General features: G+C 42.4%; 1 protein-coding gene across 2 annotated transcripts in view; it reads right to left on the bottom strand.

The window, feature by feature from the left end:
* Positions 1-27,611, bottom strand: part of PHLDB3 (pleckstrin homology like domain family B member 3) — a 70,699-nt gene that overhangs the window by 16,766 nt on the left and 26,322 nt on the right. The window contains exons 2-10 of one of the 2 annotated variants that reach the window (XM_066607086.1): positions 24,432-24,682; positions 17,009-17,140; positions 13,006-13,143; positions 9,874-10,002; positions 7,754-7,909; positions 7,396-7,506; positions 4,922-5,005; positions 3,877-3,939; positions 2,496-2,586 (exon numbers count right to left, since the gene is read on the bottom strand). In XM_066607086.1, the coding sequence (XP_066463183.1) occupies positions 2,496-2,586; positions 3,877-3,939; positions 4,922-5,005; positions 7,396-7,506; positions 7,754-7,909; positions 9,874-10,002; positions 13,006-13,143; positions 17,009-17,140; positions 24,432-24,662 (1,135 nt within the window). In that variant the 5' untranslated portion in view covers positions 24,663-24,682. The remainder of the gene's footprint in view (positions 1-2,495; positions 2,587-3,876; positions 3,940-4,921; positions 5,006-7,395; positions 7,507-7,753; positions 7,910-9,873; positions 10,003-13,005; positions 13,144-17,008; positions 17,141-24,431; positions 24,683-27,611) is intronic. The other variant, XM_066607087.1, reaches the window with a different exon arrangement.

The following is a 27,611-nucleotide window of genomic DNA, read 5'->3' on the forward strand; positions in this document are numbered from 1 at the left end:
ATAGATACTTTCTAATTGTATCCATGAGGCATTAAAAAGATAACGGCACACCAGAAATGCATTTATTATATTAGTAGATCAGCCCCGATTCCAAAAATTATCATGCATATTCAACTCGGTCATATCCACATGTTCCAAGAAAGCTTAGCAGCTGCCATATTTCTGTGTCTCCACTTATCTCACAGGAATCTCACAAGTAGAACAACCTCAACCTGTCAGATACCCATTTTCCCCTTTGGGGCTGTCTGGTTGTCCCTGTAGACATTAGACTGTGAGCTGTAATCTAATCTTTATGGCCAACAAGCTTGTATTAATAGAAACTAGCACTCACAATAAGGCCTCCAGCACATCAGAATATTTTCTGTCTGAGTGTTGTCAGAGTGAAAATCTATACTAGACTCGGACCGCACACGACCCCATTTTAGTCAATGTGGCAAGACGAAGAACACTTTTTTTTTTTTTTTTTTTTAAACGTCACATTAGTGTGCAAAGAGCCTAAAATGACTTCATCTTCCTTGGTTCGAAAATTGAGCAGGAGGGAGAATCTATGCTAGGGATAAGACATAGGATAGCATTGGGGCGAAGCGCGATGCTAAACATGGACAAGATCTAGAAAACTGGGATGTCAAGAAAGCAACTAAACGTAGGATAGTGTAAACTACTGTTTTCCCCATAGCCATGTATGGATGTGAAAGCTGGACTGCGAAAAAAGCTGATAGAAGGAGGATTGATGCATTGGAGCTGTGGTGCTGCGAAAGCTGCTGCGTATGTCCTGGATGGAGAGAGCAACAAACAGAGAAGTCCTGAATCATGTAAGACCCAGTATATCACTGGAGAGCAAGATGGCCAGACCCAGGCTCATGGATTTTGGCCATGTAACGCGAGCAGAATCGCTAAAAATCTATAATGCTTGGAGAGATCAGTGGTAAAAGAAGACCCAACCGCCAAAGGACATGATAGCTAATACTGGCATGGATATCACACAACTGAAAGAAGCACTGCAAAAAACGAAAAACATGGAGGCAGGGAGCCTTTAGGGTCGTGAACGACTAAACAGCCTAAACAAGCCTAAAATGCACCTTTTTTTTGTTACAAAAAATGTAAATATTCTATGCAACTTTCTAATATACTTTGAATTTCACTTCCTCACCGTTGTCAAGATCCCAGTTTGCTGTCAGTGAATGTGAGCGTTCTTGTAAAAAAAAACTCACACAACCCTAATGCTCCTCACAGCTGATAGTTTGCCACAATTATATCCAGTCTGAGCATTCTATGTGAGCTAAACAGCTGGGACTCCAAACTGATACATTGTAGCAAACCGTAAGAGCATGGCTTTTGTGAAATTGCGATCCTCACACACGTTTAGCGAGTATCTCCCCCGCTCGAGACTGCAGGTTCGGGTGCCGGCAGCAGGCACGGAGCTGCGGGGGAGAACGGGGCGGAACGCAGGGGAGATCTCTCTCTCCCTCTCTCCCTCTCTCCCCCCCCGGCTCCCTCCTGCTGACAGCCACTACTCACCGCTCCCCTGTGCCGGCACCCGAACCTTCTGTCTCGAGCGGGCAGGTACTCGTTAAAGGCAATGCTCGCTCGAGCAATTGCCTTTAGCGAGTATACTCGCTCATCTCTAATTGTAAGTGTTTCCCATTGGCTTCCATGGAAAACATCGCATTGCACTCGCACGAACATCGCACGGCATGCGAGTGCCATACAATGTCTTTCAAGGTCCCATTGAAAACAATGGACGAGGCGATCCAGCAGAATGCCAAGAAAAGGAACATGCTGTGATTATTTTTCACAGATGTGAATAAATCTGTTCAAGAAATTGATTTATTAATGCGAGTTTTATGCGCATCACATCACACAAACCGCACGCGATATCGCTCACGGAAATAAGCCCTTATTAGAAGTATTACGTCATAGGTGATCAGCCTTTGATATTCACTGGCAGACATCAAGCACAAATCGCAACAGTGGTGAAGATTTGAAAAAAAGTATGTCAGTAAGTAGTAGAAATTTATACATATATACACACATACATATAGATATTTAATGATTATGCCTTATTAATGGAAAACCAGAAATCCCACCTTTAGGGCTTATTCAGACGTCTGTATATCGGTCGGCTGATTTACGCTGTCCCTCTCTGCAGGGGTAGGAGGCGGGACGGGATGGGAGCAGTGTAATGAGCTCCTGCCCCCTCTCCGCCCCTTGCCACTGTTTGCAATGGGAGGGGCGGGGCAGGGGCAAAGCCAAGTTCCGCCCGTTCCGCCCCCTCCCATTTCAAATAGTGGTGAGGGCTGGAGAGGGGGCAGGAGCTCATTGCACTGCTCTCGGTCCGCCCCACCTCCTCCCCCTGCAGAGAGGGGCAGCGTATATCGGCCGGGCGTGAAAACCCAGCCGATATATGGACGTCTGAATAAGCCCTTGACCATTAAAATAAGATTTAAGAATTATTTAACATTAGGAAGAAAAAAATTAAATATGAGGTCACTTACTGTTGCCATGGAGTGAAACTGGGCGGTCAGATTGTCGCAAAAATGATGCATTTCCTCTTCTTCTAGGCAGGCTGGAGGTTCTCTGGAGCCCCTAGTGGACAATTTTAGTTAATGTCAAGATATGCATGTGATTTTGAGTCAATTTAGTTGAAGACGCTTTAAGAAAAACCATGGCTGTTTTTTTCCAAAAACAGCACCACACCTGACCATAGGTTGGGTGTGGTATTACAGCACAGCCCAATTTACTCCCAGGCTACCACCTTAGTTCAGGTTTGCTGTGAGTCTGTGAAACAGGCCGGATTCATATGACTGTATTTGTATTCCAAGTGCGTATTTTGCATGAAGAATTCCATTGCGCAAAAAAAAAAAAAAAACTTTATAGTCATGAAACTAATTGAGAGAATTGTTGCATATTTGTTTGCACATAGAAATGTGCACTGTTTGCGTGCGCAAAAATGTCCAATAAAAACCTCAATTGTACGCGCAAATACGCAAAGCCCAATGCGCAGAACGCGATGCAAATGCACACAAAAATATGCATGCACTTGTGTGAACCCGGCCTTAGGGCTCTTTCACACCGGTGTATTTGCGTATGTTTCTACGCACGCATAATTTGCATGTGCGATATGCAGAAAATAGAACCCATTGGTATCAATGGGTTCTCACACATTTTCCATGTTTTGCGCGCACATTTCTCATGTTCTATATTGTGCACATTTGCACACCAAAGAGCCCTATAGAAGTCTTTTGAAGGTGAGCAAATGCGTTTGCAATGCAAACACAAATGCGCAATGCCATGAAAAAAGAACACATCTGGACCTCGTTAGGCTAAATAGTCATTTAAATCAGGGCGTGGGTTTGTTGTGTGCATATGAACATGCCCTGCATTTGCAAAAGTACTGAGCAATGCGCAGACATGAGCGCAAATCAACTTCGTTCATAGCTGAAGCGTGCGCATTAGCGCATATGCTCATCTGAAGGAGACCATAGGGAATTCTGGTGAAATTGCAAAATGATTTTCTAATTAAGAATATTAAAAATAAGCTAAATCACTATTAAACTCAATAACCAAGATTATTATTGAGTGTATTGAAGGGGTGCATAGAGATAAGCAGAAGGACAGAAGTTACAGAGTGAAGTAAAAAAAATGTAAATGAAAGTAAAATGGTAATACTACAGTGTGCCAGTAGGGTGCAGTGGTGTGCTTTGATTTTGTTTTGCATAATCAACAGGGAGACAAACAATGCGCAATTGTATAATAGCCTGAAGTGTCGTTGTAAATTTCCATGCCAAGCCAATTTGATTACTTGTGATTGGGGAGGGTTACGACAAGTACACAGGGTGTACATTATACATAGAGAGTTTCTTGAGGTGTACTCACTTTTATTTTGTGCATGGACATGTGAGGCTCATGCTTTGAAGTGAGCTCCAATGTATTGGAGTCCTAAAACAAGAGAACGGTCTCAAAAGTGCAAAGAAAATAGGTGCAAAGTTTCATAGAGAGATAAAAAGGAGCAGAATGGTGGGTGGTGGGGTGGAGGGACTGGGACTAGTTTGGGGGGGGGGGGGGCGTAGGGGGTAGATTAAAGCCAATTATACCCATGAGATAGGTGAGATTTAGCCCAAAGCTATCTTTTCTGTAGCTCTGAATGACCATAGATGCTTCAAAAAGTAGAAGGGAATTATTCCGGGCTTTTATAACTGATGACCTCTAGATAGGTTGTCAGTTGATTGACAAGGGTCTGCCGCCCGGGGCCCAGGACCCTGACCAGCTGAGTGATGCCTTCTATTACACTTCCAGCTCCCACGGGGGCAGGAGGAACAGCTGATTGGTGGGGATTCTAAGCAGAGGACCCTAATCTTATTGGGCAAGAGAGCTGTTGGCCGAATGAACATTTGGCAGACGGCTATCTAATCTCTATGGGCACCCTTGGCTGTGGCCAAGTACCTCTGCCAGCACTTATCTAAAGTGGACAGATCCAGGGTCAGACTGACCATTTAGCATTTGGATATGAGGTAATTGCAAAAAAAAAAAAAGGTGTCCAAGTAATAAATTCTCCTGTAATGCACTGCAATAACTTAACTCAAATGTATAATGGTCATTGTGAATTATATCACGCCCATAACCTCTGATATACAGGGGACAAGATCTCAATCTGTGCCTGCCCAAGGAAACTATGGGTATCCTGCCCCGCATACACATTAGACAGACCTGTATCTAATGTGTAATATAATAGTGGGAGATTAAGGGTGTTAGCGAAAGGATGGGGGGAGAGTGAGAGATAGAATAGAGAGGGAGGATGATGGGAGAAATAGGAGTAGATGGAGGGAGTGAGTGAATGGGGATGGAAGGGTAGGAAAAAGGGAATAAGACAGATATAATCTAGAATGTGACAAAACAGTCATGTATAAGTTTTATTACTCACTTTTTTGTGGGAGCCTTCCTTTCCGTCCTGTTGGTCGGAGCTCTTCCCACTCAAGGCGCTAAGAGCGAGCAAGCGATCCTTTTCCTGAAAACCAATCAACAACATGAGATCACAGATTCCTATGTAAAAGGGACTATCTGGTTTAAAAAACTTATTTCCAACTTCCTTATTGGGGCATTCTGAATTAATAGAGAGATCTCTTGATTCTTGAGTGTAGAGCGTCTACATAGAGGGTCTCCCACACTGGAAGACCCAACACGTCCACATATTACATGGACAGTACATTGAACACTGCCAGGTTCCTCCACAGATTACCGCTGATCACTGGGACTCCCAAAGCAGGACAATCTGACTAGCGGATTTACTTGTGACCCTTCTAACAGAAAGGGATTATCAAAAGCAGAGTAGACCTTTAACCCTTTTCAATCCACTGTCTGACGTCTAAAGACATTCTGAGTGAGGGCTGTACAGCTCCGATGTCGGAAGACGTCCAGCAGGGTATTCTTACTGTATATTACTGGCCGCTCTGTTGTCGGGGGCCTCTCCAACATGTCCAATACCGCAGTACTGGCTCTAGCCAGCAGGTGGCGCCATTGTATAATGGCAGAAAGAGAAGAACCCCTAGGAAACCCTGAATCCAAAATTGGATTGCAAAGGGTTAAGATACATCCAAACTGTACCAGTCATTATAGTTCACATCTGCTATTAATATCCATTTGGGCATAATAGTAAATCTATATTTAGTGTAGGGTGTGAATGATCCCTGAGTCTTTTTTGAACATGTAATTATATTCCTCCTATAATGTGTCATAGACTTCCTTGAGCCAGAGAACCCAGATAAATACATGGGACTCAATGGCAGCAGCATATAAATATATACAACAGCCACTTATCAGTATGTGGATCTTTTGGAGTATTGCTGAAGACATTTATAACGGGGAGAACAGCAATAAAAAGGACTTATTTAGATCCAAGATTCTGTGGAGTTTAATTTAGCAACATATTGTTGTAGGTGTCGGAGCTCCATCCTTGATAGAGAGCTCCAAGTCCCCCATGTATGTTGCAGTGAAAGCAGGATGATGGACTCTAAAGTCCTAAAAAAAATCCATCTAGTCATACAGCAAATGTACATACATGTCGCTGGTCACCCAGCTTTCCCAGGAAAATCCGAGCAGAGTTTATAACTTAAGAGAAGGACCCAGCCTTGTGTTCTATACTCTGCTGGAGGACGAGAGAAGGCATTTTAGACATGATGAAACTTTGTGGAAGTTCCCACAGTTTGCCAGCATGTAGGCCAGATATCTCAGAGCCTTGGAGGAGTCAGGTATGAGGCTGACCGCTCGATATAGCATGGGTGTGACACGCTCATTTGCTGTGTTGGATCTTAGCCATGTTCCCATTCATTCATTGTTTGACAGATTGAGGTGAAATGGGATCAGTGAATCTTGACACTCTTAATGAAGCATTTCAAATCCATGTACGCGTCCATTCCTACAGGCAGAGGACCATGAAGGCCCACATGACAAGAGGCTCCAACAAGACGGGGACAGAGTTTCAGGAGGAATCAATGCTTATATTGTCTCTCTTTCGTTTGAGAACATTGGGGCAATATTATATTTAGGAATTCTGGGTGCCTGATGTTTATAGGTCTGGTTAGAGATTTTGTATGACATCTAGCCTCTGGAACTGACCGAGTAGCATACAGTAGTTATAAAGGTGCTGCATCCCCAAAGACACTTCTATGCCATAAGGGAGCTTCTACAAGCTGACTCCTATGTCACATACTATTTATTGTGCTAGAGATCTGAAATGTGGCAGAAGGACCTTTGAACCCCCTCAGTTACCAGGGCTTGTGTATAACTGCAACCTCTGTCCCTCCTATAGCCACGTCTAGCAGTATAAGCAGAGTACATTGTTGATTAAGAACTACTCATACACTGGGGCTCCCCAAAACATTGCAGGTTTTGTCCCATCTTGTGGCTGTTGCACAGTGATTGCACCCAATTGTCAAAGTAGTGTTAGGCAACATTCAGATTGCGTTTTTAAAACTTTGTTAGGGGGTTCCATTGCAGGGCTCCGTCTAGATGTCCGAAAATGGAATGCAGACAGAACCATTGATAGGCTGCTTGGATCTTCGTATTGGCAGATTTCCACTTGATTCCTGCATTTTGGGCGACTATGCTATTTTATTTGGCCAAAATGTCAGAACTGAACAGAAACCTTTGAAAATAGAGACCCAAGCTTGCAGCTTTGGTCTCCGTTTTACTAACAGCAGCGTATGGTTGCATCCAGGGTTCTGTCTGGATGTGGTTTTAGGCTTTAAAACACAATCTGAGTGTAGCCTTAAGCCATGGACCTCAAAAAAATGAAGGTTACATCCCAGTAAACTAAAAATGTCAATAAACTACAGTACAACCCTTATCAGGACACATCACCTAATTCTCAGGTATCTGTGTTATATGTCATCTATATACCTTATTCAGAGACTGGAAGACTCGTGTGTTCTCCTCGCTAATTCTCAGCCTCTCAGCCTGTGATTGCTCCTCAGCATTCCTCACTTGCTCCTCCAAGCGTAGTACTTTGTCCTGTAAGATAAGAAGTCCTCTTGTTAAAAACAAGGTATTTATGCAGACATGCAAAGCAAATACAAATACAATGTTGCATATGACTGAATGTACAGGACATTTATACAGTACAAACATTTACATGCCCAAATATACCTAGATTGATGCGATCACCAGTGGAGACCAGTCCAAACCTTTACGTGACATTACAGACATGTCGCTTGTGGCCATATGTGAATTATGTAGCCGATTTACAAGACGTTCTTACCTTCCTTTTGTTCAGCTCATTCTGCTTCTGGGATAGGCTCTGGGAGACCTGTTTGTACGAGGCTTCTCGCTCCTCTTCCCGACTGCTCTCCTTTTCCAACTGCTGGAACTCCAAATCTTCAAAGGACTTGACTGCGCTCTCCATCATCTCCGTCATCTAGTATACAAAGGTGCATCTATAAACCCGCCCATACAATAACATCCGCTGCAGGAAAACCAAACATTGACATCCCACACAAAAATCTGCCATAATAGAACAGAATGCTAATGAGCACAAAAATAAATCCTTATTCATGGTAGCGGCTCCTTCTCTCTCGTGAGAAGCTGAAAATACCAACATCTCCAAAACATTGTCCATCACTATAGTGCTTCTAGACTGAACGATTATATTTCAAAAAACCATTCAAACAAGCGAACTTGAACGATAATTGTTCTGTCTGAATGTGAGCCAACGTCTGGACGAATGATAATTGTTTATTTTTCGCTCGTCGTTCATTTTATGCAAACATAAAAATCATCGTTGGCTCGTTCACTTATCGTTCAGTTTAACCCTTAACTGCAGACGTGGAGTCTCACAGACCCCTCCCCATGCTAGATTTTCGAGAATCAGGTACTCCTCCGCTCCCCCTGCGACCGAATAGCTCAGTAGCTTCTGTTTTAGTTGTGAAAAGACTGGTATGACAGGAGGTTGCGTCATCAATCAAGACTGAAAAGTTCCTATAGTTCTTTATTATGTATCATTACCAAAATAGATTATTTCTAGAGATGAGCGAGTATACTCGCTAAGGGCAGTTACTCAAGCGAGTAGTGCCTTATTCGAGTACCTGCCCACTCGTCTCTGAAGATTCGGCTGGCGGCGCGGGTGACAGGTGAGTTGCGGCGGTGAGCAGGAGGAAGCGGGGGGGGGGGGGGAGAGGGAGAGAGAGATCTTCCCTCCGTTCTTCCCCGCTCTCCCCCGCCGGCACCCGAATCTTTAGAGACGAGCGGGCAGGTACTCAAATAATGCACTACTCGCTCGAGTAGTTTGCCTTATCGAGTATGCTCGCTCATCTCTAATTATTTCTACATGTTTAATTATTTATAACCTGAAAATTAATAAAAACAATTTATTGTAAACATCCAGTTCATTACTGCGAAAAAAAGGTCAACCACAATATATAGGAGACTGAGACCCCACAACCACGGACGTATAACAAGTAAATCATGGCCACAGTTAAAGGTTAAACAGCAATCAGTCAATTGTTCTCATTCACTTATATACTGAATATGACAGACTGAACGATTCTCATTGGAACAAGTAAGCGATGTTTCTGCCTGTCTAAACAGGCTGCAGAGCGAATGAACCAGCGCTGACATCACTTGCTCCTTCAAACGATAATCAGCTTGTCTAAAAGGACTCTTAAGGCCCATTTACACAGGACAAACTGCCGGGCAAACGATGCCTGGCAACGTGCCCCAGTGAAGCTCCCCCCTGTGCGGTTACACAGGAGCGAGTATCACTGGCATCACTCATAGAGTGGCCAGAATGGGGCGCTCTCTCCCCGCCCGCTTCCATTCACTGTAAGCAGACAGTCGTTCAGAACTGAACAACTGCAGTTTACACTGAAGATCAGTCATTCAGTTTTCTGCATTCAGAAGCTGAACGACTCTTGTTCAGTCTCTACAAGCATTTACACGGGACGACTATAGTTCAAATATCTGCAGGAGTGCAGGTATTTAAACAATTCTGAACAATAACCATTCCGTGTAAAAGGGCCTTTAGAAATAACAAAAAAAAAATGTTTTCCTGCTGCTTAAAGCTCCTGCAAAGTTGTAATCTAGGGTGGAATCTAATAGCAAATGTTCTATTTATCTGCAGCGCCTCCACAGGTGAATGAAAATATTACACTGTACCCATTGTAATCATTAGACTGTCTGTTTAATGCACAGACGTGTCGGGTCCTACAGAAACAAAGAGGGTTTTGTTGTCATCTTCCACTCTGCCTCACCCTATAACTGACTTACAGGCTACTTGAAATAGAGTTTCCTAAGCTAGACACCCCTTTAATACACTGTCTATGCCAGCCCCTACAACAGGAGTATAGTGTCCGCTTTAAGACTCTGTTTGATGCCTCTGCTCACCTCCTGAATCTGCTTCCTGAGCTGCTCATGTAAACTCTCCGGCTGGTTCTCCAACTGTGCTCGACACTCAGATACCTTCTGCTCCAGTTGTTTCACTTTCTTCTTCTCATTCTGTAGTTGCAACTTATCCTGTGGGCATAAGATAGAAAAGTAAGCCTCAACAAGTAGTAATAGTAGCACTACTGCAACCCACTGGGTAATAGAACTGCTAGGGACAACTCTGGTCAAGCAGCACCATTCTGCAATCTGTAGAGTGATCCATCTATATTCAATTAAGAGAGGTTGTAAATCTTTGATAGATTTCTGCTTGCTGTCACTGAATGGCCCCATTCCATGGACAACACACAGCCCCATAACACCCTATGAGGCTATTCACATGAATGATTTCTCACATGGACCAAAAGAATCGCTGCATGTCCTCTTCTCATGTGTTTTCACAGGCAAGAATAGGACATGCAATGTGCCAGGTCTATAAAGATTGGACAGCAAACGGACGAGTGTCTGTATCAATACAACTTTAGGCTGAAAAGTAATTTGTTTGTTTCAGTGCAGACAATTCTCTGGCACCTAAAGGTTATAACAAACCTTTAGGACCAAGTCTGGCAGGTTGTTCAGTCTCTGAATGCAAAACTAGTTCCTTTTGGTGACGGAAAGCACAAATGTTGTTGGCATAATGATCCGGGGATTATTCCGATTGCCAGATTGGAGTCGGGCGGGAATTTTTTTCCCTTAAATGGGGAAAATTGGCTTCTACCTCATTGGTTTTTTTTGCCTCTCTCTGGATCAACATTGGGAGTTAATAGGCCGAACTGGATGGACTTATGTCTTTTTTGGCCTTATATACAATGATACTATTAAAAAGTATACTGGATCAAGTTACAAATCCACCTGGGAGAAGAAGTACAAGGTAAGATCTGTTCCTTGGATATTGGTGGATTTAAAGCACAAACGTCAAACTTAAGGCTCGATTCTGGTCCGCCCTGTTATTTTATGTGTCCTGCGACGAGGTCTGGACGCAGAAGGACCAGCTTTTTACGTAACCCTGAAGGACACGAACAGTGCTTGGCAGTGGGGCAGCGTTAGCACAGGAAGGGAGTACCATCTTGGATTCTATGCTTGGACGCACACTTTCACACTGCTCGGTTTAGCAACTCGTAGGTGGTGGCACAGCCCCGACAGCCCTACTCGGGCACCCTAGCCAGCGTCCAATGTAGGAAGCTTGGCACTAAAGAGGTGGAAAGGAAGAAGTGCATAGAGCCTCATAGCCATGTTAAGGAGTGGTTACAGTTAGAGGCTCATTCACACGGACATACGCATAGTCCATGAAATACACTGCGTTTTCACAGATTGAAACTGTGCCTATTCACTGTGTATTTCGACCTTTTTGAACACATCTGCACTGGGTTTTTCATGTGGGCAAAAAACACACAAGAAGGTCACATAGATTTCTTCTGCCTTAATGAGTAAATATGCAGAGAATAGGAATGTATCATCATATTCATTGTGTATTTACTGAATTCCATTGACTTTAATGGGCAATTTCAGTCTGCAATATGTACCAGAATAGGACATTCCGTCATTTTTTCTTCACAAGCTTAAAATACACATGTGAAAAATGCATGTCTGAATACCCAATGCAAATCCATGGTGTTTAAGCTGTCAGTATTAATGTGCATAAAAACTAGGCAATTATTATGGAATGCAAATATGCCTACATGAATAAGTCCTTATGAACAGACCTTTAAAGGCAACCAAAATGCTGATGTGGTCCTCTGTAAATGAGTTTGACTCCCTTGATTTAAAGAATAACTATCTACATTTTCTGGTATTTAGGTCAGTGGACACTTCTATTACGGCATACAAGAGAAGAGAGCCCACACACTCAGCTAGGATATATGAACTGTGCAGAATTTGGGGTGCCTAAACTTGCAGGATATCATCAATGTACCTTCTTTATCCAATTAGAAGTTTTTAAAAGGTGGTAAGATGAAGTTTAATAAAGCATTGCTGATGCTAATGACTATACAAGTAGGAGGGTGAGTAAAACGTTATCCGTGATTCCAGTTATACTAAAGCTTTGTTGGCCGCACTGTCTTATCAATGCATTCCGTTGTATCACCGTCTCCTCGGTCTCTGCTGCGAAAAGTTGAACGTGTTACATAAATTAACTTGTTACTGCAATACAAGAAAAAGTGTGTATAAATTGATAGACTTCAAGGAAGTTTGCACAAGTGTAAGCCATGAAGAATAAGCCAGGCGCTGGGATTCTCAAGGGCCGGTATTGGAATATTAACAGGAAGAAGGTTCAACAATCAACAGTAATTGTTACACTGAGATGCTCACTGAAGAGCTGAAGCATCAAATTCAAACAAAATGCAGAGGACTGCTATCCAGAGTTGTTGTGTTCTTGCATGACGATGCATGTCTGCACACCGCTGCCCATACTGTCAACACTCTCCAAAAACTTATTTTTGAGATGTTAAAGCATTCTCCCTATAGCCCTGCTCTTGCTTCATTGGACTCTCACCTGTTTGGTCCCCTGAAAGAAGCCCTAAGAGGACGAAGATTCAAATTTATTGAAGAGGTGAATACAGCGGTGCATTCGTGGCTCGCAGATCAGCCTAAGACTGCCTGCAAACGGGCGAAAATTCCACGGCGGGATTTCCCGCGGAATTTCCGCCCGTGGAAACTGCCATAGGATTGCGTTAACAAACGCAATGGTAGGCAGACAGTCGCGATTTGTCCGCACGAAATCTCGCGCGGCAAATAAATCGCGGCATGCTCACTCCCCAGCCGCCGGCTCCGGTCTGTGCATGCACATGCGCCTGCTACCCGGCAGCCGGCACATCAAGCAGCCGGGGCTGCGGGAGCAGGTGAGTACGCGCTGCTCTCTGCAGGGGCTCGGGTCGGGTCCTGCTGCGAGAATTCTTGCAGCCGGATCTGACCCGGACGTCTGCAGGCGGCCTAAAACATTTTTTTAATGATGATATACGAAAGCTTGTTGACAGATTGACAAAGTGTATTGAAAAGCAGGGAGATTATGTTGAAAAATAATGTATTTGGCTTTTCTAAAAGTTGATAAAAAAAGAAAATTCTACAGTCAGAATTGTATATGTAATATACAATACATACTTTTTCTTTCTCCTCCTGCCACTTCCACTCTGTCTCTCGGAGCTGTTCTTGCAAAAGTTGTATGGTCTCCTCATCTTTCTCCATCTGCTTTTTTTCTGTCCTCAGCTCCCCTTCAAGCAGAGCTAGCTCCATCTCCACCTGTAGGGATAACAAAGAGGGGGATATGATAACGGTAGTACAGAGTTATCAGGGTTAATTCCCTGGCAGGAACTGATATTATATAGCAGAATTTGGTATTTGAACACTGTATGCTGGTATTATTCAGTCACCACATAATGGTCAGTGTATCTGCCTTATATTAGTTACTATATACTATAGCACTGTGCAATAGTATTTGTCACTATATGGACTTTATTGCTTGAACACTGAGTGGCACTGCTATATGGGCACTATATGGTGGTATTATTTAGGCAGCAGACAGTACTCATTACCTGTATATCACTCTACCATAGCCAATATATGCACTGTCATTTGGGCACTATATAGGACTATTATTTGTAAACTTTATTACATCATTAAGATTTTTGATAGATTTTTCTCATACATCACAATTAATTACCGTACATCACCATTACGGTAATACTTTCCAGCCAACTACAGTCAGACGGCTGTTAGACAAACAGTATTGTGCACTAACTTTTTGAGCCTTACGGTATATAATCCTTTTTGAATAACTAGTTTATAACTCATAGACACCTCTCTGTCTTTAGTGTACCCTAATACGATACTGATAATGAGGTTTATGATCATATGAATATAGAGGGCACTATTTAAAATCCCTAAAGTATTCTCACAAAATCTGTGCAATGTTGGACCCAGCTGTAGGAGGTGAAATAAATCAGATTCACCCCAAAGGATATTTTTGACAGGCTGACAAGACACCCCAGTAATTGCTTAAAATAGCTATTACAGTCGGCCCGTGTAAACGCAGGACCCGACAGGACAAGTGAGCGAGAATCTCTCACTTATCGGAGTCTCTTGGTTTTCAGCTCATCATCAAGTATTTGTCGGCTCGTGTAAACATGCAATTTTTCATTTATGAACTGCCTGTTGACGGTGAACGGAGGCGGGTGGCCGGAAGAGATCTCCAACACACTCCATCTCCATTCAGTGAGCATTCATCGCTCTAGGGTGAAAGCACAGGAGGGACGACCACTGGGACAACTGTTGAGCACCTGATCGATGTCACGTGTAAAAGAGCCTTTACCAAAACATAATAAAGATGGAAGTATCACACAATCAGCCAATTTTTTGAAAAATAAGATGTCACTTCTTGCAGAGCATTTTGCCCACTAGCCTACAGTTCTTGCTTGCAACCTTGATGTGCCCTTCTAAGCAACCATAAGGATAAGGATAAAGCCAGGTCAATGACATAGCTAAAAGTAGACGTGAAACAGAAGAGATATAAATGTATTAGACTGGGTAATGTCACACCATTATGTATATAAATATCAATATCATTATATATATGTATCACTTCAACCCCAAATCCAATCTGTTAGATCTGCACTCAGCTCCTTAATCTGCTGTAAATATCTGTGATTTGCTCTTAAACGCCCTCCAACCACAAGGTGTTTCCACCTCTAACCAGACGACCAGAAAGAGTTCAGAATTACCCAGCTCAGTTCTCTATCAATGATTCATACTAGAAACGTCCCATTCACATTAACCCCACAAACAGCTCCCAAGGCTGAACATAGGCGCTGCTGAAGTATACAAGTATTACAGCTCAAGGCAGCTGGAAGCTATGTGCCTCATTACAGAAGGAGCCAGTGTTATGGGTGGGATGAGCCGCTCTATTGTTACACACTATGCACCTGTTGTACAAATAGCCCTCCGGTATTACACAATGAAGGAGCAGGACGGACCGGCTTTCAGTTATGCCCATTAGCATAAATATGTTTGGCAGTGATATATTGCTGCATAACAAGTCAAATTTGCCATTCAGCTTCCAGGAAAGTTGGGTGACACCTAGTGCAGAAGCTGTAATAGCAGTTATATAGGTTGTCATCTGACTTGACCAAAAAGACAGAAAACTAAAAAAATGGCAAAATAGAATCTGGAGCAACTTACCCTATTATTTTAGGTGTTTTCTGCTCCTTTCTTTTACATGAACTGAAATCCTATGAGGAGGAGTTTACATATGAAGCTCCCAGGATATATGTGGGCTATTTTGTGGATGCAGGAGTATGTACTAAGTGGGTACAGGGGATTTTTTTCTGGGTAGGGTTGGGAAGTAATATACACAGGACAAGGAGAGAGTTGCAATGAAGGGCCTTGGTATACTGGTACGTAGGTGGGTGACCAGAATGCTAACTATATCGAAAATCCCCATCTCAGGTTACAGTAGGAACAGCAGCTCTGGAGCACAACCTGCTCCTCTAGAGGTAAAATACAGTGCAGAATAAGTTCTAATATACTTTACATTTCATTTCTTTATCTCTGCTTGCTGTCAGTGAATGGAAACACGATGAGCTTATTAAAGTATATTAGTACAAATTGTCCTCTAAAAGCTTGAAAGGAGTTGTAGCAAAATCAGCTTTTATCACTAATCTATAGGATAGGTCAAAAAAGTCTGATTGGTGGAAGTCTCACCGCTGGGACTCCACCTATACAGAGAATAGGGGTGCTGTGTGCCCCTCTTCTCATCACTTTAGGCTCTCTACACCCACCCACAGTAACATACAGATTGCATGCAGTGCCACACGCTGCACTGCTCCATGCCTTTCAGTGAAGCTGATGGAAATATCCATGTACAAGCATTCAGTCCCACTGAAGATGAATGGAGTTGTACCATGCATGCACAAAAACCGCTCCATTCAATCTACTCACTGGGGGGGGGGGGGGGGGTTTGAAGTGATCCTGCAGTACAGAGGAGAGGGGGCAAGGGATCCTGTTCTTGGGATCAATAGGATCTCCACAGCATTTACACAATGTGTAAAGACATCCTTAAGGGAATGAGTGGACCACTAGCAGTCAGAGGACATGTAGATGCCTGACCGGATGGACAACTTTCGGCTTTGTGGCAGACCATCCTCCAGCAAATTATGGGAACATCACACTGGGAGTCAAATTTTCCAATTTGCATAGAAGCCACAAAGTTCCATGTGACATGATATGTCCTGCTCCCCGCGTGATAACTCTAATATTCCCAGGCAGCAGTGCCATGCCTTGCCTCCTCTGGTTTCGGTTCCTCCCCTATAGGGTGCACGGCTGGAAATACTGGTTTGTCAGGATGCTGGTGTGACGCAGAGCAGCTGGCGGAAAGAAGGCTCATTAACTGTGATTTATGGATGAGAAATTACATCAAATCAGATGTATACAAACAAGAAAGCCGAACTATTATAACCAAAGCTGCTCATCCACATAAATGGCAGCAAAATGCTCCATTTTTGACACATTTCATCTCAGTGACCCTTCAGAAACAATACATGAATTATCGTTTGCGATGGCTGACAGAAGATTGTTGTCTACGAAAAATGGGATCTGTCATGTTGGATTTTTTCGGCCATTGATAAAAATGCATCATTGGCCAAATGCGGCCAATTATTCGTCATATTGCCCAAGCGCACAGTGGTGTTTCACAGTTTGCTTTATAGTACCTCCTCCACTAATATACTAGTATAGTCTTGCATGTTGATGGTTGGAACATTCATAAGAATAATCCTGCATATCACCCCATCATTGTTATGTGTATGGCCAGCTATATAATAGCAGATAGTAGTTAAATCTGTTCCTGGGAAAGCTGGGTGGCAACCAATATGGCTATAAGCTTTTTCAGACTCCAAACTTCCTAGTTATGGAGTGACGTGGAAGAAAGGTATGTATTACTTCATAATTAGCTTTAGCTTTCAGAAATCTGGAAAAGCTGGGTGACAATCTCCATTGAAGTTCTAATGACAGGCATATCAGTTGTCACCCATCCGATCAAAAACCTATTCTAGTAAAAGAGAGCAAATAAAATGTAGGGGCTCCTATATTTTGGCGCACCAGGATAGGTTACCTCGATTTTCAGCTCTCGTCTCTGGAGCTGCAGCTCTCGGATCTCCTGCTCCAGCTGAGAGATTCGGTTCATCACTTTCATCTGCTCAGCCTCCAGCTGCCTCTGAATCGGATTTCCAACTAACTCTTCACGCTGAGGGAAAAGAGAAATGATACAATTATAAAACTGGGGGAAATGAGAGTCATATTGGCTGTCACCCATCTTCTTAGAAAAGTTGGGTGCATAAATATTGAACAGCTACATTGTTGCACTAATGCCCTAATGTATCAGGACTAGAGATGAGCGAACCTACTCGGCCACGCCCCTTTTTCGCCCGAGCGCCGCGATTTTTGAGTACTTCTGTACTCGGGCGAAAAGATTCGGGGGGCGCCGTGGGTGAGTGGGGGGGAGAGGGAGAGAGAGAGGGCTCCCCCCTGTTCCCCCGCTGCTACCCCCTGCTCCGCCACGCCTCCCCCCGCCCCCCGAATCTTTTCACCCGAGTACGGAAATACTCGAAAATCGCGGTGCTCGATCGAGTAATTACTCGAAACGAGTAGGTTCGCTCATCTCTAATCAGGACTCATTCACATAGAAACGCACTGATTTCAGTTGCATGAAAAAATAAGCAGCATTACCTATTTTGGTCTGTATTAGAGATTATTTAGACAAGCGTGGGCACAACTACGCTCAGGGGCACGAAACGTAGTTGCGCTTGAACGAGGAGAATCCCTTCCCCTTGCCATGGCGCAGGAGTTTGAAAATAACTGCGGTAAGATAGGTGCCACATAAAAAGGGTCAAAAACAAGTTCGCCCTTACGACCACAATAAGCCATTGTAGTGAATGGGACTGTGGAAATACGCAATGAACATGAACACGCATGATACATGCATATTCACTGTGTATTTGCGCAAAAAACGAATGGACTTTCTTCCATTTTTTTTTTTTTGCACACGCAAATACGCAGCGACCATGTGACCAAAAAATGCAATAAGCGCTGAAATACACAGGGAATAGGCAAGTTTTGGTCTGTGAATACGCTGCATAGTCACGGACTGATACCCGCATACGCCCTTATGAATGAGCCCTCATTCATATTATTTCCCAGAAACATCCATCAGTGAAGGGTCTGCGTCTCATCATTGTAAACAATGGTGTACTAGAGATGACGTATACTGCAGTGTTTACAGCGGGGCTGCACTATGTAAACCTCGGCCACATCTTCAGGGACTTCTAAGGTAACTTCTACAGAACAGACAAGTTCCAGTTATTCTCACATGATGACTAATACATGCATTAGTCACAGAGACAAAGAGAGAAAAACACATAAAACCATAAAGAATCCCATAACCAAAATAGTTAATAACATTGTCAGTGGTGTATGGGATATACAGATGTAGCAGAGCCTTGTTTGTTATATACGTCTGTAGCTGGATTGCCATAGGGTTACCACTAGTCAAATATTACAAATTTAAGAGCTCATTCCCATCAGCATGTTGCATCCTGGTTTTAACAGATCCATTTAAAAAAAATGAAACTGATAGGAAAGTGGAAGTAAAATGGAATCAAATAGCAATCATAGAAGAAAAAAACAAAAGCCTGTCAGATCACCTGCATGATCACTGCAATATATGATCTCAGTGCATAGCTCAACCATATCTCAGGAAATAGGTTGACTCTGTAGATGCATATAATTGAAGCGAGTCCAGCACGTCAAGAATCACATGAAAAAGCTTTATTATGCAAGATGCATACAACATACCATGAATAACAACCAAACGCCCAGGATATTTTTAGCCCTATGTATAGTTTTTCTTGTGATTCTTGTAGAGATAAGCGAGCATACTCGTTAAGGCGATTTACTCGAGAGAGCATCGCCTTTTTCAAGTACCTGCTGGCTCGTCCCTGAAGATTGGGGGGAGGGCGGGGGGGGGGGGGGGGTGCGGGGGGGATTTGGAGGAAGAGAGAGAGATCTCTCTCACTCTCCACCCCGCTCCCCTCCGCCGCCCCACCGAATCTTCAGGAACGAGCCAGCAGGTACTCGAAAAAGGCGATGCTCTCTCTCAAGTAAATCGCCTTAACGAGTATGCTTGCTCATCTCTAGATTCTTGACATGCTGAACTCTCTTCAAGCAAATGGAAACAATGTTTTCTGTATCTTTTTAAGAGATCTGGTAGACAAATCTGTCAAAAAAAAACTGTTCTATGAGTTTATTTTCATTTTATTCCATTTACATCTGTTTTTAATGGATCTGCGTTGTCTTCTTTGGTTTTTCTTTCCTTCTACGTAGGTACAATAAAAAATGAATCCATTAAATGGGGAATAAAAACGGTACCGAACAGAAACATCTCTGTTCAGTTCCGTCACTCATTGGTCCTTTCCATTTGCTTTACATTTTCCTAGTAGACAAGAAAGGTTTTTTTTTTTTCTTAAAAAAAAAGGAAAGCAGGCACCGCTTACATGAAATGCTTTAGATTTTTTTCTCATCGTCTGCAGAATTTAATTCCCTGATCCGTTAGTATAGGGCTACGTGTAGCAGAGTTGCCGCACATTTTCTATGCAGATTTGCACATGGAAAACCTGCAGCAGATTTGAGTATGTAGCATGTAGGCAGAATTCAAAGAAATCTCAACTACATTTTCACATGGAAATTGACCTACTGTATCAATCTGTATAACAGATTTCCACAGAATTGTATTTCTGCTTTCAATGATGAAATTCGCTGTGAAATTTGTAGCAAAATCTACAATGGGTGGAGATTAGCCAGACTCAGATTGCAAGAAGGAAGCTGAAGAATTGTTACTTTTACCTTGAGTGTAACTGGAGAAGAAAATGACATGGATCCCAAATCAATACAAGCTAAGAAAAGCTATTTACAAAGCTGCTTAACACTGTATATAGATTTTGACTGTGAAATGATGTTCAAAGTGGCGTTCTGCGTGAAGTGATTTACTCCTCTCCTAGTAAATTGCCCCCATTATGTGTTTTGTGAACATAAACCTAATATACCCCCTTTGGTATCAGGGTTATTTGCTGATGACAATTCTAGTGTGACTAGAATTTTCTGAAACAGCTGCTCAATTACTGTTCATTAACCCTTTCCAATCCACTGTCTGACGTCTAAAGACATTCTGATTGAAGGCTGCACAGCTCCGATGTCGGAAGACGTCCAGCAGGGTATTCTTACTGTAGATTACTGGCCGTTCTGTTCTCGGAGTCCTGTCCATTATGTCTCATACTGCAGTATTGGCTCTAATCAGCAGATGGCGCCATTGTATAATGGCAGAAAGAGAAAACCCCCTAGAAAACCCTGAATCCAAAACTAGATTGCAAAGGGTTAATAGTAAATTGTACAGGATGGCTCCCATAAAGCATGGAGCCCGGCTGTCGTCCGTTAACAACACAAATTTTAGACGTGTTTAATTCACGAACAACAAATTATATCAACTAAAGAGACACATGGGCACAAATGGTGGAATGCATGTGGCCAAGGATCTGATGATGGACATTTCCATTTTAAATCATCTACAACAACTAATCATTGCAACAACTAATGTGTCTCTACAAGTACAAATAAGAAAGATGGAAAAATATTTCTACAGCGCCATCATTTACAGGGGTCAGAAACACTATTTTTTCTCCTTAGGGAGAGGGAGACTCAAAAGGCCACTTATGCTCCTCTGGGTAATATGCAAATAAAGGAGATGGAATTATACCTCCACAGTGTCATCTATTGTAAGGCAGCATTCCTTCAAGCCAAAGTGAGGTTCTTTATACAAGCCTTGTAACAATGACTCTGAATCATTTACAGATCATGTCACCAATAAAGTGATTCCCATGTGACAAGAATTGAAAATTGTCTTAAGGCTAAAGGTCCTTTTACACTGACCGCATTTCCGATCCTATGTAATAAGCACCAATTGACATGCATGTTTTATTTCTTTGGCATGGGCCAAGAATCTGCTTTTGGGAACAAATAGTCCTAGTTACAATCATTCCGCCTCATAGGCCAGCCATATATCTCTCTTTTTATATGGGGAGATGTACATATTTATGTTGGCTGATCAGCTGAAAAACAAGTGTTCGCTCACTCATCAGCTGATCGGACTATTTCGCATGGCTTGATGATGTAAAAGGGCCTTTAGGTCTAAACAGAAGATAAGCAATCAAAAAACAAACAGTAAGAGGTAAATGAGAGAAAACACACACGCACACACACACTAAGAGCACTGTAATGTCCTGCAAACATATTTTGGCACATTTTGGGCAAGTTGTGCTTAAAAAAAAAGTTAAAGAAAAGGAAAAAAAAAAACTTTAAAATAATAGAAAAATGTATTAATTAAAAGATAAAATAAAAAATTCCTATTACTTTAGCCTTAAGTTGACATATTACATTTAAAAGAGACTCTGCTAGCTCCTATGAGCCCCATAAACTAAAGTTATGGGCTCACAGGAGCTGGGGCGCTGAGTCTGGGAATGTGACTCTCATAGTCATGTGCTCCCCATTCCCTCGCTGTCCGCCCATAAACCTACCTCTCCTTATATAAAGTGGACTACTCCTAATGAAGAGAAGTCCTGTCATTATCAGTGCGCACATATGTAGGACACTGTATACAACGATTATAAGCTTTGTGGATGGTCAGTGGGACAACAGGGAGGCAGGTGAATATGACAGGGACCTGGGAACTTTAGTTAATGGGACTCAGAGGAGACAGAGTCTCTTTAAAAAGTGATTTTATGATCATTATAGAAAATAAATATAAAATACCAACATTTTCTCTTGCCCTACAAAAAAATAGAAATAGTATTTTTTTAAGTACAGAAATAAAGCAATATGTACAAGAAGAAAAAAGATCCAAAAATCACTATAACATACTATACTAAAAAAATCCATAAATTCTAGCTATAAAATGAGTGCACACAAAAAAATGTAAAAGATTTCAGGGTCATGAAGCGGTTAATCATATTATAATTACATGGCTCTCCTGTAATGTGTATTGCAGGATATATGTGGATCTGACCGGTTGGCCCATGCCATGCATTCTCTCACAGTCACTTGTGGCTGGTGATTGTATATGGTCACCTCGACTTGTGACTCATGCAACATGACATATAATGTAAGATACGACAAAAAGTTGTCACCATCACCTCCTCCTGTGTCAAGAGCAGAACTGTGGATCCGGGCAAAGAGCCAAGTGGACTTTTCTCACCTTCTCCCTTACAGGAAATCGAAAGCTAACCGCTTTAAAGGAGACATTAAAAAGACACCCCCTTCCTTAAAAAAAAATCATCAGTAAATAAATCGTCCTCTTCTGTTAATTATTCTATTCGGAAGGCTGGGTGACAAGTAATATAACCATCAAAACTCCCATTATCAACTTTCCCAGCCCCTCCCCCGAGTGTCAAATCTGCCTGCTTATGCAGCAATGCAGAGGAAAGGGCTGTATGTAATAGCGTTAGTAAATGGGTAGAACGAAACCAATGGGATGTGTTAGGGTGGTTTCACACCAGGGCTCAGGGTTCTGCTTTGCAGCTCTATTCGGGGAGCAGGAAAGGGGAATCCCCTAAAGCCAAACTGCTCCATTCCAGGATGGAAACGAGTAGCGCCAAACAGACCCCATTGACTCTGAATGGATTCCGAATAAACCTGATTGTGGTCTATTCAATTACTGCTCACCTGCCTGGCTTTTGGATGGAAGAAGAGTAGCTTCAGTGGGAGGTTTCAACGCAGATGTGAAACCGGCCCTAACCATATTCTCTACTGGCACTTGTGATAAACAGGCACCACTGGCAAACATGACAACAAAGGTTGAGTAGTACGATATGGAGGTTTGAAATATTGATGCAACAGAAGTCCCCCTGAGATTCCTATGCCTGTATCCCACTATTCCCAATCACTAGTGCACAGCTACACCTCCACCTTGCAGGATTCCCTCGGGTAAGAGCTGCACCCTCAACTCTGGGTTCAAGGTAAGGTAAAAAATGCACAATGACTGTACTTTGGTGCCTTGAGGGGCTTACGTCAGTAGCGACTCACTGTCTGATGTAAACCTAGATGGGCCGCACCTAGGTATGGATAAATGAGGTGCTTGTGAAGGGCTGCGGGTCCCAATTGTAGTATAGTATTTAATCACAGTACACTCTTTTTGCTTGATGTGACGTTATTATTATGTGCAATTAACAAGACACTTATATGTTGACAGCCATAGGTGGTGGAACATTAATGATTATACCCTTATTAGACATGCCTGATCACACTACTTGTCTACCGAGTTACCATTTAGGATGCCAGGACAGTTGGGTGACCAACCATACGGAAGCTGTCCGGGTTACTGTAGCACCTACTGGAGTGATATGTAGCCGATTTTATGTTGATTTGATTTATGCATTCTGTAACACCTATAATTATCATCACAGCTTGTTACATTGGGAGCGGTTTTATTGCCATCTTTTCCTTTCTTGCATTGCCAAATGCTAAAGCTACACAGCAGATTCTGCTGGAGGGGCAGCATCACTCCGGCAAGTTCATAACTATAGCAATATCCCTCCACCCTCTAAGTCGTACCAATAGAAGTCCAGGAAGCTGAGACTTGAGGAGCTGTTTGGTGAGGTCCTCATATTGTACAGCTGCCTTATTTGTCTGTGATATGGCGGACTCTGTGATCACTGGTGGTTTTTCTTCCCTGACATGCTGTAGGTTTTATTTACACTTGTACACCTTCATGGCGGTTCTGGAAAGGTGCCGTCACTTTTGCTGATAAGAATAGTGCAGCATGCAGCGCAATTCTTGCTGCAAAAAATACTGGATCGCCAACAGATCCTGTTATTGTAGAGTGACAGTTTGTCAGCTGATGGATCTGTCACATTGTTATGACTTCTGTTATATGAGAACCCCAACAAACCGCTTTCTAGGGAGTACTACTACTAATAAAATGGTATTACCAGGTAAAGTAAGCAATGTGTATTTAGCTTACTAGGACAGAGCAGGAGCAACACACAGACTCACCCCTGTCTGGGAGCAAGTCTTAAATTGGTGCCTTCTTCACAGGCTATGGTCCTGAATGAAACATATAATGCACTGTGATAAATGCCATTGTATGTCCAGTGCTTTTTTTTATGAGCTGTCAGACACTTTCAGACAACCCTAGACTATCTCGCTATGCCCTCATCATTTTTTGTTAAAGGGACAGTACACTTGAAGTAGTGAAATTTGCTTAAAATTGCATTTCCCTTAAAATAAATAAATCTAGTAATGTCTAAGAATTTGCTATCACCCGTAACAAAGATTCTTTTAGTCATTGCATCAATTTCTTATAATTCTGCTTTTTCAAGCCTACAAACAGCAGGTGCCTAGTGATAATAGCTGAAAGCCCCATGGCTGCTCCAATATGTGTACATGCCCTGGTAAATATACCCAATAGCCTGACAAGAGTCACCCAGCCTTACCTGAGTGTGTGCACTTTCTGTACTGCTGGTCTCCTCATCATCTGTAGTACTGTCCGTCACTCTTCCTCCCTCCGAGGACATCGAGTCTCCTTCTAGCTCCTCTACACGGGGTTCCCATCCACATTCCTCTTTTCGTTCAGGGGACATGGACTTGGCTTGGTGAGTGGATGTCTTCAGGCAGATTTGAAGCTCTGGCTGCCCCAACAGTGTTCCAGGACATCCGACAACCATGAGTTACCAAGACGTGAACCCTGTGAAGAGAAAACAAGTGTTAGCTGGAACCTCAAGAGGTAGAGATGGATGTGGAACTTAAATCTTCAAGACTATACAACCTGAGAAACCATTGGTGCAATGAATACAACCTTCCTGCAAATTCCAGACCAAGATTGACCATTCTCATCACCATTATTCCAAGTTGCAAAGAACTAGAAATCTTATAGGTTCGCAAATGGAAATGAAAGATTTACTCTATTGAAAATATTCATTACATCATTACCTCATAACAAACGCAGTGGAACGAAAACCTGGGCCTCAAACTAGCAGATTCAGTGGAATGACGCTGTAACTTCCAGCAGGGAAGAGATCCAAAATACAGAAAAACGGAGCTCACCACACAAGACTGTCTAATCAGAACCAAGTAATGGTCGTCAAGACTTACAGGAGCATTGCCATATGCCATGCACCCATCATTAGCCCAGTCGATGTTGTCTACTGGTTTGGTGTTGAAGGCAAGAAAAGTTGAGTCACTATGCAACAGCTGACCGATTCCTCACGCTGAGTACCCTTCCAGGGTACCTGTGACCACATGTATTTCTCATAGAGAGGAGCTAGCATTTTCCAGATTAATGACATGCCAGTGGTGGAGCAGCCAAGAGCAGAGTCCCCTCCAGGTATGAGTAAGGTGGCCCCCAGTGAGTACTCCTTAGACCTACCCAAGATTCTGTAGTCCTCTCTAAGCTTGCTGGCAGGGGTATTTTATTTGAATATAGGTTCCCATAAGCTGTATCCACCTTAGAATTTGAACTTCCACTAAATAAGGATGACAATATACATTCAGCAGTTTCTCTAAAAAAAGAAAAAGGGAAATTATTTTCACACGCTCCCTCCACCCTCCCTTATGGGTGAGTTCCCATGTTCTCCTTCAGTGTACTTTTCTCATGATATTCTGCGCTGTTTGTTTATTGACTTCTAGCTACAACTGCAGCCTCTAGCAGAGTCTCAGCACCGTCTCCTGGAGACTCTTTGGACATTTCATTCTCAAAATACAGATTTTTGCAGCAAACACGAAGTGCGTTTCCTGAGTACTAGAGGTCATGTTGAGCAATAGAACCCAAGACAAGCTGCACTTACCATTACTCTCAGGCTCCGGGTCTCAGCATAATTTCTGCTTTCGCAGCATATGTAACTGTATATCTGGGGACTTTCACTACTTTAAACTGTAGGCGTAAATGCTGGGCTGACGATGACAAGGATCTGCATGGAAACTCCCCGAGTCTGGTGCTATCAGTGACCGTCAGGAAATTATGCTGGGGGCACTGGGAAAGTTTTGCATTACAAAAGCCCCTATGCAAAATCTCTTTGAAAATGTGAGATTAGGATAGATAGATAGATAGATAGATAGATAGATAGATAGATAGGATAGTATTTACCCCATTACATCTATCTATATGAGGTCACCATGTATCCCACCCCCTTGTAAAAAGTATGAACTGAACTGTGGTAACATTTGTTATGTTGTTGACTGCCAAGGTCCTATTGACTAGAAGGGTGTTTTCACACGGGATAGAATTGTCCACAAGACACAGTGCAGATGCGGATTTTGTCAATTAGTTTGTATTGTATTACGTTTTTAGCTGCAGAATGTCTGTAACGTTATATTATTATTGCTATACTTGGTCAAAAGGTACTTTTTTCTTCTATTACGGTAGTACTTTTGTTTTTATTTTCACCTTTCCCTCTTTCTTCTTCAATCCCATTCACTATTGTTTCATTTTCCTCTTCCACAAACTCTTCCTGTACTTTTGTAAGCGTTGTCGATCAAGTTAACCTGATAATGCTTTTCCTTCAAACGGGTTTTAATCACTTCCGCCTGGGTTTTCAGAATCTTTATTATGGGTCCAGCTCCTTTTGATTCTTTTGAGTTGGCTGTACGGTATACTTTTCTTCCAGCTTTTCAGATGACAACTATTGTAGTCTAAATAACGATTTTTTCAACCTTTTTGAAATGTGTGGTGGTGTTGATAGACCTATTGTTGTATGTTAAAACTAGATCTAGGAAGATGATTTTATCCTTATCTATGGTATCCGTGAAGTGTAGATTCATATTGTTATTATTTAACCCCTTTATATAGGATTTTAACTCTAAATTATTATGACATCGTCAATATATCTCCGATGAAATTTGATCCTGGGGTCCAAGAATGCCTCCTTTTCATAGTACCCCATATACAGGTTAGCAAACGATGGGGCGAATTTGCTCCCCATCGCCTTCCCGCTCATCTGTAGATAAAACTGGTTCTTATATAGGAAATAGTTGTTTTTCAATATGAATTCAATGGATTCTTTTGATTGGGTGGCATGAGGGGATCTTGATTCAGGGACCATTTACCAGCTGTTACTCCGGAGTCGTGAGGAATATTCGTGTATAAAGATTCCACATCTAGAGAGCACCAAATGTAGTTGGTCTTCCATTCTATCTGGTTGATAAGCTCCAGCAAGTGTCCTGTGTCTTTCAAGCATGTTGGCAGGGAGGATACATATTTCTGTAATATTCTGTCTACGTACTCGGAAAGTCGGCTAGTTACTGAGTTTACTCCAGCTATTATGGGTCTTCCCGGGGGATCTTCAATGTTTTAATGGACTTTTGGGATATGATAGAAGTAGGGAATCTCCACTTCCAGCTGACTTATGTATTTTTCTTCCATTTTCGGTAATCCATTCTTTTGTGAATACTCATCTATGAGGTATTGTAATTCTCTCATGATATCCTTTGTTGGATCTCCTTTTTTCATTTTATAATGGGTTTCATTGTTTAGAAGTTCCAGGCTGACTTTTCTATATCGTTCCTGATCCATCACTACTCCCCTTTATCTGCTCTTTTAATGACTAGATTCAATTTACTACCAAGTTCCCTCAATTTTATTTTTTCTTTATATGTTAAATATCGCACCCACTTGACAA

This window comes from Eleutherodactylus coqui, chromosome 6, assembly GCF_035609145.1.
Source record: "Eleutherodactylus coqui strain aEleCoq1 chromosome 6, aEleCoq1.hap1, whole genome shotgun sequence".
Lineage (NCBI taxonomy): Eukaryota > Metazoa > Chordata > Amphibia > Anura > Eleutherodactylidae > Eleutherodactylus > Eleutherodactylus coqui.